General features: G+C 52.4%; 1 protein-coding gene and 1 long non-coding RNA gene across 2 annotated transcripts; one reads left to right on the top strand and one right to left on the bottom strand.

Annotated features, from left to right (window-relative positions):
• Positions 1-77: 77 nt before the first annotated feature.
• LOC114485361 (uncharacterized) lies at positions 78-6,934 on the bottom strand. The gene is made up of 5 exons (XR_003678830.2): positions 6,817-6,934; positions 5,583-5,728; positions 5,436-5,498; positions 2,908-2,984; positions 78-1,965 (listed from the first exon to the last, which is right to left on the bottom strand). It is a non-coding gene; the product is annotated as an uncharacterized lncRNA (long non-coding RNA).
• Positions 6,935-8,014: 1,080 nt separating this feature from the next.
• Positions 8,015-10,531, top strand: HES1 (hes family bHLH transcription factor 1). The gene is made up of 4 exons (XM_007102372.4): positions 8,015-8,383; positions 8,521-8,616; positions 8,861-8,948; positions 9,607-10,531. Exons 1-4 carry the CDS (start codon positions 8,276-8,278, stop codon positions 10,155-10,157), a joined length of 843 nt encoding a protein of 280 aa, XP_007102434.1. The 5' UTR covers positions 8,015-8,275; the 3' UTR covers positions 10,158-10,531.
• Positions 10,532-10,904: the final 373 nt, after the last annotated feature.

Raw genomic sequence — 10,904 nt, forward strand, 5'->3', positions numbered from 1 at the left:
GGCACGAACCCGTGTCCCCTGCATCGGCAGGCGGACTCTCAACCACTGTGCCACCAGGGAAGCCCCGGTTCCAGTTTCTTGACATCTTATTCTTGCCGGTGGCTGAGAAAGGAAAGTTTGTTCTCTCCTGGCCTCTAAGCTCCCTGCCCTGTTTCTCTAGAGGTACAACTTTCCAGGAAGCTTGTCTATCCTATATTCTGTGCCCTCAACAGCCCATGGTCTCCTGAACTAATCACTTGAATCCTCTCTCTCCCCATCCCTGGGCCTTCCACCATGTCTTTCTAGGCTAGGTTATAAGGCTATATATGAGGACAAAATGCTGTAATGAACTATAAAGTGCCTTGTCCACTGTCAAATACTACAAGACAAGAAGACAGGTACCCTCCAACTCTGTGAAAGAGACCAGAAGCTCCCGAAATGCTAGAACCCACCAGAGTCTTAAGTGGCAGTTGTGGCAGCTGCCCGGACTGTCTTTTCTTGTTCCCTAAGCCTGATACACAAAAGGAAAATGTGTATCTCACATGCAAATACCATCTCTCTACCACTTGGAAAAATTCATTCTTTGTCTCACCTCTCCCTCTACTATTCTGTGTGGCCCCTGCGAGCAGCTTCCTGCCTCCTGGAACTCAGAAATCAAGATCTCTTCTTTTCCAGCGGTCACAGGGTGGTGAGCAAATTCTAGAGGGAATCACGGTGCAGCAAGCCCGGCATTTAACCACGCTGTGTGCTGGGCATACTCTGTCACACCAGCACACTCACCTACCAGCAGGTAGCTCTGGTTCTCAACCAGAAAATCCATCTTTGGTGGTAATGTTAGTCACTTGCTGTAGCTGATATTTCAAAACGTTATTCTCATACAGATACAGAGGGGTGGGTTTCTGGACTGGTGGGTAGGAAACTCGAGCCTAATTCTGGCCTTCTCTTCCCTCTCTGGGGAGGCTGTTAAACCTTAGTCCAGTCACTTCTTCCTAGGCTCAATTTTCCTATGCATTCAACGAACGGACCCATTAAGCCACCTGTTAGGTCTCTTACTTTGCCTCCCCTACCCCTTTCCTATAAGCCGAGGAAAATAAGCAAGGGTAACAATGACAGCGACTTTGATTTAAAATATGCCTTCTACATTCATCCCATATCACTTTCTGGCCCTAAGTTTTATCCAAATGATTCTCTTGGTTAGTTGCATTGTTTTTGTTTTTGAGTTTTTGAGAAACTTGATCTGATGTCACAATTTGAGCAGCTATCAGCAAGCCCAGCAAACCCATGTCCTGGGTTTAAAGTTAAGGGCTAAAACTTCACCCGACCTTCCTGAGTCTTCCAGAGGCCCCTACAGGCACCAGCCCCGGTGCAGTTCTGAGCCTTTCACACACAAGGGCGCAAGTCAGCAGCCGTGCAATCCCTCAGAAATGCCCGCCTTCATCCCTGGGCTTGCAGGCTTGCCTCACTGCAGCCCTGCTCAGAGTAAAAGGTTAGCTGAGAGCACATTTTAAAGCCTGCACGCCATGGCTGCTGTGGCCAAATGTGGGAGTTCAGCTGTCCCCGGTGCCCTGCCCCCGCCCCATGGGAAAGGCTTTCCTGGCAACCATCCTCTTTTTGGGCCCATTAGAAAAGTGCACATTCCCTTGGTCCCACTGGCTGTGGTCAAGTTTTCCAAAGGGCTCGGGGGAAGCAGAAAGCATTACAGCCTGCTATGAGCCAATGCTGAAAAGTTTGTTTTTCCACCTTCACCCGCGATTTGCAGTTCGAGGTCCCAGCTTGGCCAGAAACCAACTAGGCAGTTTTGTTTAGAAGTAGCAACTTATTTTTATCAAAGATGGAATGCAGAGTTGCGGTCGTTTCAAATGCCACTGCATGGCAACCAGGACTCTTGCTGAAAGCATTCCTGAATCCTCTTCTGTGGGTAGACACTTGGCTTTCTCGCCTATCCCTTTCTCCATCCAAATGCTGGGTGCAGAGCCGCTCAAGTGCCTCAAAATTAAGAAAAAAAAAAGTTCTGGAAATTCAAAGTATCTTTATTAAAGTGTCTATTTAATTTAATTTAATTTAATTAATTTATTTATTTATTTAAAGTGTCTATTTTAAATCCAAGTTCTGGCAGTGATCACAACTCTATAAACCCATCCTCAGTTTCCCAAAGCCCACAGCACTGTGGCGTGATGGAAAGGGCTTCGAGCTGGCTTCTGGCCCCCACTCTGGCCCTATGTTGCTTGAGCCAGTCCCTGGCCCTCTCTGGGCCTTAGAGTACCCACTTGTAATCGGGGATTGCCTGGGCCACCTTCCTCAACCTTTCTGGGTCAAAAAAGCTTTGAGATTCTGCTAAAAGCTGTGGACCCTCTCCTTGCGGGTGGGGGGGAGGGAATGATGCATTTGTTCATTCATTCAAAAAGTATTTATTAAGCTCCTGCTAAATATGCATGGAGAGACATAATTCTGAATTCCATTTCAGGGGGTTCCCTGGGGGTGCATCCGTGAACCTTAAGGTCAGAAATCCTTGTCGTGAATTCTGCTGTGATGAGCATATATGGACTCATCTAGAAGGACCACAATAATGATTTTAGTAAAGGATCACAAAACTACCAGTCAGGCAGATGCCAGAAGACGAAGGCAGCAAGGCAGTCATTACATCATGCAGGTGATGCCTGGCTTCCCTCGCCTTCTCTGTGCCCCCAGCCAGCACGCGCGAGGGCAAACACGCGTGCACACCAGGGCAGGAATGTGCTGTTTCTGGGCACTTGTACTGTGGGGACCTGGCTGCAGCCCTACAGAGACAAACATCTCTTCTATCCTGGGCTTTATTTTTCTCACGGTCTCTGAAAGGGCTGCGATCAGGTGATAGGTGTGGGACTGCTCCCTGTACAGGTGCGGAGCAGGTATGGAGGGGAGGGGAAAATCCGCCCAGTGTGTACTCACTCAAAGCTCTTTCAATAGCCCTCCCAGGATAGCTCTTGGCAGGGCAGCTACCACGTCCCTGGCAGGCTGCAGGGAATCTGAGTGTGAGAAAGTCAGTCAAGCGAAGGGAAAGGGGGGAAAAAAAAAGCTTCAAGTCCTCAGGCAAAATACCTTTTTTCTTCTTCTCTCACTCTTTCTCCTTTCTTTAGCTTTAAACCAAACCCACAAACCATTCCGATACCCAGGGACAAAGGAGAGTCTCACTAGAGATGCGGTTATTTGTTTTATGGTTTAAAGCAAACAGGTGATGCAATAAGATGGAGAAAAATCACCCTTCATGGGGCAGAAAGGGGGAAGGAGACAAACACAGCAGCCCCTGATTGTATTTATTGGGCATGATACAGTGGGAAAGATTCCTGGTGTTTTGCTGGTCTCACATGGGGATCAAAGAAATGACCTCCACTGATGAACAGGGTTGAGTTTTCTCTGTGCTTTGGGGGGAGGGGCGGAGGGGATAAGGAAGACGGAAAAATAAAGGCTGTTTCTCTCTAAGAAGAGCTTTCCAAATCCAAAAGGCTTTTCTTGAGTTTAGGAGCTTAGTTACCCATTTGAGAAGGTGCGGAGAGTGTCCCGTTGGTTGGTACTATTTTCACTGCCCAGGATAAGGATGCTGAAAAATTGCATCCGAGCACATTTGCAAAGAAAGTTTCTACTTGAATGGTTGGGATGGAGGGCTGACAATTTCATGGCTTGGTTTTTTGTTTGTTTGTTTATTTGGTCCAGAAACAAATTCATGGCAAAATTTTGACCGGCTCTGTCTATCTGAAAATGTGTGTGTGTGTGTGTGTGTGTGTGTGTGTGTGTGTGTGTGTGTGTGTGTGTTTAAATTATTTGCTCATTCTACCAGTCTAAGCACTCCTAAAGTGGCAGTAAATGAGTTGTTGATTAACTATTTGGTCAATGAGGCTGTTTTAGGCACTGCAGTGAGACCATAACTTGACTATGTTCAACATTCTCCATGCACCTTCACGGTGCCAAATCCTCAGGAGATGACAGAATCAGGGAAAAAAAAAAAAGGCTCTTAGGCTAGAAGGGACAGGGGGTGGCATGACCTGCTAGTTAATTAGGGCCCAAGAGCAGACAGCAGTCAATGTCATAGCAGAGTTTAATAGAGGAAGTCACTGGCTCCCATAGATTTGGGGGTAACCTGGAAAGGGTTAACAATCTTCCCTGGGAAGACTTTCATTCCTTGGAAGAATCTGGGTCAGAGTATTTATGCAGTTTTTAAAAAGTCAGATGCTGAGCAGAAGCCTTTTAAGAAGCTTGCAAAGTCTGCACAGCAGAAAGCAGGGTAACTTCATAGTCTCATCACCTTTCACCAAGAGGATGTCCAACACACAGGGAAACCCCACTTTTTTCCAAAGCAACAGACAATTTTCTGTCATCACCACTTTTCCATCTGTTTAAAATAAGAAGGAAAAGTCCTTCCCCACTGGCCCAGGTTGCAGGTGAACAAAGGAGGCATTGTTCATCATTTCTTCAGAACATGATAGGGCAAAGCCCACTCTGCAGTGTGTAAAGAAAACACACAAAAAAATCCCAGAGTGTAGCCTGAGGGGCAAGAGTGAGTAAACTCAGCCTGCAATGAGGTACAGGTTTGGCTGCAGACTTGAGGGCTGTCCTGGAAGATGGAAATGAGGCTTGGAAGGTAAATTCGGTCCCAGTCACAAGGATTCCTTGGTTGGATTCCAGGTTGTGGGGGAACATTGCAGTAAAGGGTAGGCAAGTTTCTGCAGAACTTGGATCATTGGACAATGTGCAGTCAACGCCCAGGTGAGCTAGTTCTAGGCAGGTGCTTCCGGGTGAGTGTCAGTCTACACCTGTCACCTAGGAACCTCCTTTACTGGTTTGAACCTCCTAACTGGGCCCTCTGCCTCTGAACCTTGCAAACCACTCTCCACGTTCTCCCAGAGCCATCTTTCTAAAGGAGAACTTTGATGTCCCTTCTCTGCTCGAGAGCATTTCATAGCTCTCCACTGTCTAAAGATAAATCCAAAGTCATTTAGCAAGATGTTTAAGAGCCTTAAGTCTCCTCCTCCTCCAATGCCTCTTACACTCCTGGCTGTCACACACCCTAGGCTCCAGACCATGTTCCCTGAATAAACACCTCAAGTTCCAAAGTCTAGGCTTTCAGTGCCATGGGTACTGCCATCCTCCCCAGCCCCATGACTCACCACATTTCCAATGCCCCAATCCTACCTATTTTTCAAGATACAAAGCACAGGACACCTCCTCCAGGAATTTTTCCAGGATACCCCAATTTATGAGTAATTCAATTATCCTAAAACTTCATAGCATTTTACTTCTATCTAGATATATAACTGTCTCTCTTGAACCTAGGACCTACCAAAGGAATATACGTGGAAATAGGCAGATATCAGATGCACCTAAGAGTTCAGTGTCTCTCTGCCCTGGGCTCCCTGAGGGCAATAACTATTGTATTTATCCCTGTACCCACCCACACAGACCAGAAATAGTGTTGCCCATACCGGTGTGGTTCAGTGTTTCTTTTAGGTTCTCCTGATCTGATGGCTTGGGCCATCATCCAAGCCCTAAAAGAAAGGAATAATAGAGGAATGCTCGGTCATCAATCAGAAAATCAGAGTCTGTCTGCCTCCAGAGTTGCAACTCCTTACCGGCTGCCATTCTATCTCTCGTGGTGGTAATCCCAGGGTTTTTAACACAGTGTCTGGCACAGAGCATGCGTTCCGTAATGACAGGAGAGGGGCTTGCCCAAGGTCACCCAGAGTGGGGAACCGCTGAATCTCATCCGGGACGAGATCTGGTGAAATCATTTACAACATTATCTCAGTGGGGAGCTCAGAAGAAGGAAGGAATGAAGTGACTGAGAAATGTGTGCCAGGCCTCCGGCGGCCTCTAAGCCTAGGGAAGGGCTGGAAGGGCTGGGAGGGCGGGGGGCGACATCAAACAAGACACGCTCGGCTCCCGGGCTGCCCCGAGCCGCCCGAGCAGCGCCCGGAGCTCCCCGGCGGCGGGAAGGGCGGAAGGGGTGGGGGCGCGGGGACTGGCGATCCGGGCAAGCGGGCGGGAGGGAGGGAGGCGGCGGCGGCGGCGGTGGCGGCCGGCCGGCCGGCCGGGGCAGTGCGCGTCGCCCGCCCTGCGCGGCAAATCCCCCAGGGAGGCCGCCGCCAGAGCCCTGGCGCTCCCGGCCCGGCGCCCGCCACGTGGCACCCGGCGGCGGCAGCGGCGGCTCCTCCCGGCGCGCGGCCCGGCCAACCGGCAGCACGCAGCCGCCTGCGCCGCCCGCCTCCTCCCGGCCGCCCGCCGGCGGCCTCCCGGGCGCAGCGAGGGGGAGCTGCCCGGCCGCCCTGGACCCGGGGAAAGGGCTGGCGGCGCGAAGCCGCTTTAACCGCAGCCGCCGAGCGGAGGCAGGAGGCTGACCCGGCCGCTTCCTAAGTGCGGTCAGGCATCTCGTGACCGCGGCGGGCGCCGGAGGCCCCGCGGTGGGAGGGAGGGCCGGGGCTGGGAGCAAACAAGAAGGCCCCCACCCCTCCCCCGGGCTGTTGCTAGTGAGGCTTTCGGCAGAGTTAAAACCTCAAGCCCGAAATCAGGGGTGGAGTGGGGGGTTGGAATAATTCCCCACTCTCCACCCCAGGGCGTGCGCTCCCCGCCCGGAAGGGCTGACCTTGGCCCGGCGGAGTTGGGGGGGGTGGGGGGGGGGTGGTAAGCTCCGGGGCTCGGCTCCCGCCGCCCCCTCGGATTCCTGGCCCGGCGGGGGCCAGAGGAGGGGGGCCCGGACACACTCACACTCACACACACACACCCCACACGCAGCGCGCGCCAATGAGCCCCGGCCAAGGCGCAGGGGGCGGGGTTTTCCCAGGCTCGAGCACAGCAGCTGCTATTTACCTTCTTGGCTTCTCCCGGGGACCAGGAACCAGCCCCCGCGCTCCGCCGCCCGCCGCAGCCCCCCGCCTCCCTGCCCCCGGGGCGCGCGCACACACACTCACACACGCACGCACACACACATCCTCCCGGCCGGGCCGCAGCCGCGGCGGCAATAAAACATCCTGGCACGTGCTTCGGCTCCTGGCGCGCCCTTGCCGGCCGGCTGATGTCAAACTGCAGCTCGGCTGGTGTAGCTCTTAAAGGGCCCGCGCGCGCCGGGTGCTGAGGCTGCCCCGGCCGCCCGCGGGGCGAGAAGGAGGGAGAGGCTGCGGCTCCGCTCGCCACCTCAACATGCAGCAGAATCGAGAGCCGGCGGGTGGAAAGGGAAAGGGTGGCGAGGACGCGCGCGCGTCCCTGAGGCATTGCCATCAAAGCCCCCCTTGTTCATCTTTCATTTGAAATTCCATTTCCTTTCTGCTCAGTTAGAAATTATTCTGATTGTTTCCTGGGGAAGAGCGGGGTCCAAGGCCCCAACTCCAGAAGAGAAATGAGGGCCGGGCCGGGGTGGGCGTGTGGGGGGGGAGGGCGGGGATCAAAAACCACCTTGCTATGAAAAACCTGCAAATGTAAGATGGAGGCACTTTTTCTGCATGCAAGAAGGAATTTTTTTGGTCCGTTTTCTGCATGGTCGATTTTCACCCCTCTACTCCCCCGAATGTGCGGAGTCTGAGCGGGAAATCACTTGGATGTTTCCGTAACTCACACCCTTACACAATTCCCCCCTTTTAACCACTGCAATTATAACCTTTTATCCTTGCCCTTCTAAACCTTTTTTAAAATATGTTTCAAATGAACTTCTTATTAGCGTCAAAGCAGCTCTATTACACATGAACGGAAATAAGGAGCAAAGACCCTAGCTCCAAAAGAAATAAACTAGACTAGAGCAAACCCAATGCGGAAAAATCCTCTCTAAAGCAAAGCCCAGCAGGGAGAGTAGCAAAGGGTTAAAATCCTTTTGATTGACGTTGTAGCCTCTGGTGCCCCGGGCTCAGGCGCGCGCCATTGGCCGCCAGGCCTTGTGCCTGGCGGCCAATGGGGGGGCGCGGTCCACGAGCGGTGCCGCGTGTCTCCTCCTCCCATTGGCTGAAAGTTACTGTGGGAAAGAAAGTTTGGGAAGTTTCACACGAGCCGTTCGCGTGCAGTCCCAGATATATATAGAGGCCGCCAGGGCCTGGGGATCACACAGGATCCGGAGCTGGTGCTGATAACAGCGGAATCCCCCGTCTACCTCTCTCCTTGGTCCTGGAATTGCGCTACCGATCACCAAGTAGCCATAAGATATTGTAATAAACCCTCAGCACTTGCTCAGTAGTTTTGCGAAAGTCTCAAGTAGAAGGGACATAAACAAAACAATTTTTTTGTGTGTGAAGAACTCCAAAAATAAAATTCTCTAGGGATTTAAAAAAAACAAAAAAGAAAAATGCCAGCTGATATAATGGAGAAAAATTCCTCGTCCCCGGTGGCTGCTACCCCAGCCAGTGTCAACACGACACCGGATAAACCAAAGACAGCATCTGAGCACAGAAAGGTAAGGGCAGTACCTGCATCTCTTGCAGCCCCAAGAGATTAAGACGGGGTTGGGGGCTCCTTTCTCCCTTAAAATCGAGGGGTGAAATGGCAGGTCCCATGGGAACTCAGCGCTCTTTTTTTTTTTTTTCTTTACAGTCATCAAAGCCTATCATGGAGAAAAGACGAAGAGCAAGAATAAATGAAAGTCTGAGCCAGCTGAAAACACTGATTTTGGATGCTCTTAAGAAAGATGTAAGTGGGTAATTCTGCTTTTTTTAAGTGAAAAAACAAAATACTATTTCTCAGGTATTAAGAGTGAAACCCCCTTGCCAGCGGGATCTTCTCCGCCTGCACTGCATTCTCTGAGGCGGTAGGGCTGAGCCCCTCTAGCCGGGGTCTAGGGATGTCGCCACCACGGCCGGGGCGGGGAGGGACCCCCAGCACTCCGAGGCCGCTGGCGGGGCTCTCACTTTCCTCCCTTGCCTCTTCGGTGCAGAGCTCACGGCATTCTAAGCTGGAGAAGGCAGACATTCTGGAAATGACAGTGAAGCACCTCCGGAACCTGCAGCGGGCGCAGATGACGGGTGAGGGCGGCTCGCCGCGTCCCCCTCTGCGGGCGTCCCTCTCTCCCCGCGGTGATTTCTTCCAGACTTCCGCCCGTGGTTGTGAGAGGCATTCAGCTACATTTTACTGCCTTGGCTCACTCTTGCGTTCCCACGGTCTGGGGCTTATTTATAGCCACAACTCCAAGTTGTTACTGTTCCGGAAAGGGAGGGAGAGAGGTTGTAGCAGCGAGGGCTGCGGGCGGCTTGGCAGTGGGGGAAGCGGGTGGGGGCGAAAGGACTTAGAACCGTGGCGGTTTTTAAGCTGCGTGGAGCCTGGGGTCTTCTGGTTTAACACTCCCTCCTCCCCCACTACAGAACGGGAAATACGGCTCGGATGGTTGAGCAGGGGGGAAGGGCATTATCCAAGGTCACATCGCGCGAGGGTGGGGAGGAGGCAAATCTGAGGCTTGAGATCGGTTTAAATGGACCGACAGGGAACGGAGAGGGAGCGTCTCGGGTTCGGTCGCCAAGCTAGTGTGGAGAGGCGGATGGTTTTTCTAAACCCAGCCCGGTAGCCAAGACGCAGTTCCGCGGGCGGGTGGTCAGGGAGGCGCGCCGCGGGGACCTCCCAGGGTGGAGGCGGCGGCTTCGGGGCCAGGGCTGTTCGGTGACCCGTCTGTCTCCTTCTGGCCCGCAGCCGCGCTAAGCACAGACCCGAGCGTGCTGGGGAAGTACCGCGCCGGCTTCAGCGAGTGCATGAACGAGGTGACCCGCTTCCTGTCCACGTGTGAGGGCGTTAACACCGAGGTGCGCACCCGACTCCTCGGCCACCTGGCCAACTGCATGACCCAGATCAACGCCATGACCTACCCAGGGCAGCCGCACCCCGCCTTACAGGCGCCGCCGCCACCCCCTCCGGGACCCGGAGGTCCACAGCACGCGCCGTTCGCGCCGCCTCCGCCGCTCGTGCCCATCCCCGGGGGTGCGGCGCCCCCTCCCGGCGGCGCGCCCTGCAAGCTGGGCAGCCCGGCTGGAGAGGCGGCTAAGGTGTTCGGCGGCTTCCAGGTGGTGCCGGCTCCCGACGGCCAGTTTGCCTTCCTCATCCCCAACGGGGCCTTCGCTCACAGCGGCCCGGTCATCCCAGTCTACACCAGCAACAGCGGGACCTCCGTGGGCCCCAACGCGGTGTCGCCTTCCAGCGGCCCCTCGCTCACGGCGGACTCCATGTGGAGGCCGTGGCGGAACTGAGGGGCTCAGGCCACCCCTCCCCCTAAATTCCCCAACCCACCTCTCTTCCCTCGGGACATTAAACAGGAACTTGGAGGCTGGGAACGAAGGGAGGAGTTTTGTGATTAACTGGTTACTTTGTTTTTTTTTTAATTTCTAAAGTTACTTTTTTGTAGAGAGCTGTATTAAGTGACTGACCATGCACTATATTTGTATATATTTTATATGTTCATATTGGATTGCGCCTTTGTATTATAAAAATTCAGATGACATTTCGTTTTTTACACGAGATTTCTTTTTTATGTGATGCCAAAGATGTTTGAAAATGCTCTTAAAATATCTTCCTTTTGGGAAGTTTATTTGAGAAAATATAATAAAAAAAAAAGAGTGAATGCTTTTATGTCTTAGAACTGATTATTTCAGAATATGTAAAAAAAAAAAGGTCTCGGCAGAATTTGTTACATGTAATCTGAGAATTCAGGAATTGGCTCTTTTGTTATTAAAAGAACATTCAAAAAACTCTGTCCAACCTTCTACCAACCCTCCTTGAACTAAATTCCATTTAATTTGTGAGAACCCATCTGATATGGCTTCCCTGATCAATTTGTGGTCAATCTCTTAAAGGATTTCAAAAACTTTTCTAGTAGCAATTGGGTAGTTCATTCAGTCCTGGCGCTCATACTGGTTCCTTCTGAGGAGGGTGGAACAGGGCTGAATTCATGAAGTTCATCAATCCAGTACTATTGCCCACTGCACATTTACGGGTGG

Source organism: Physeter macrocephalus, unplaced genomic scaffold (assembly GCF_002837175.3).
Source record: "Physeter macrocephalus isolate SW-GA unplaced genomic scaffold, ASM283717v5 random_1457, whole genome shotgun sequence".
In the NCBI taxonomy this organism is placed as follows: Eukaryota; Metazoa; Chordata; class Mammalia; order Artiodactyla; family Physeteridae; genus Physeter; species Physeter macrocephalus.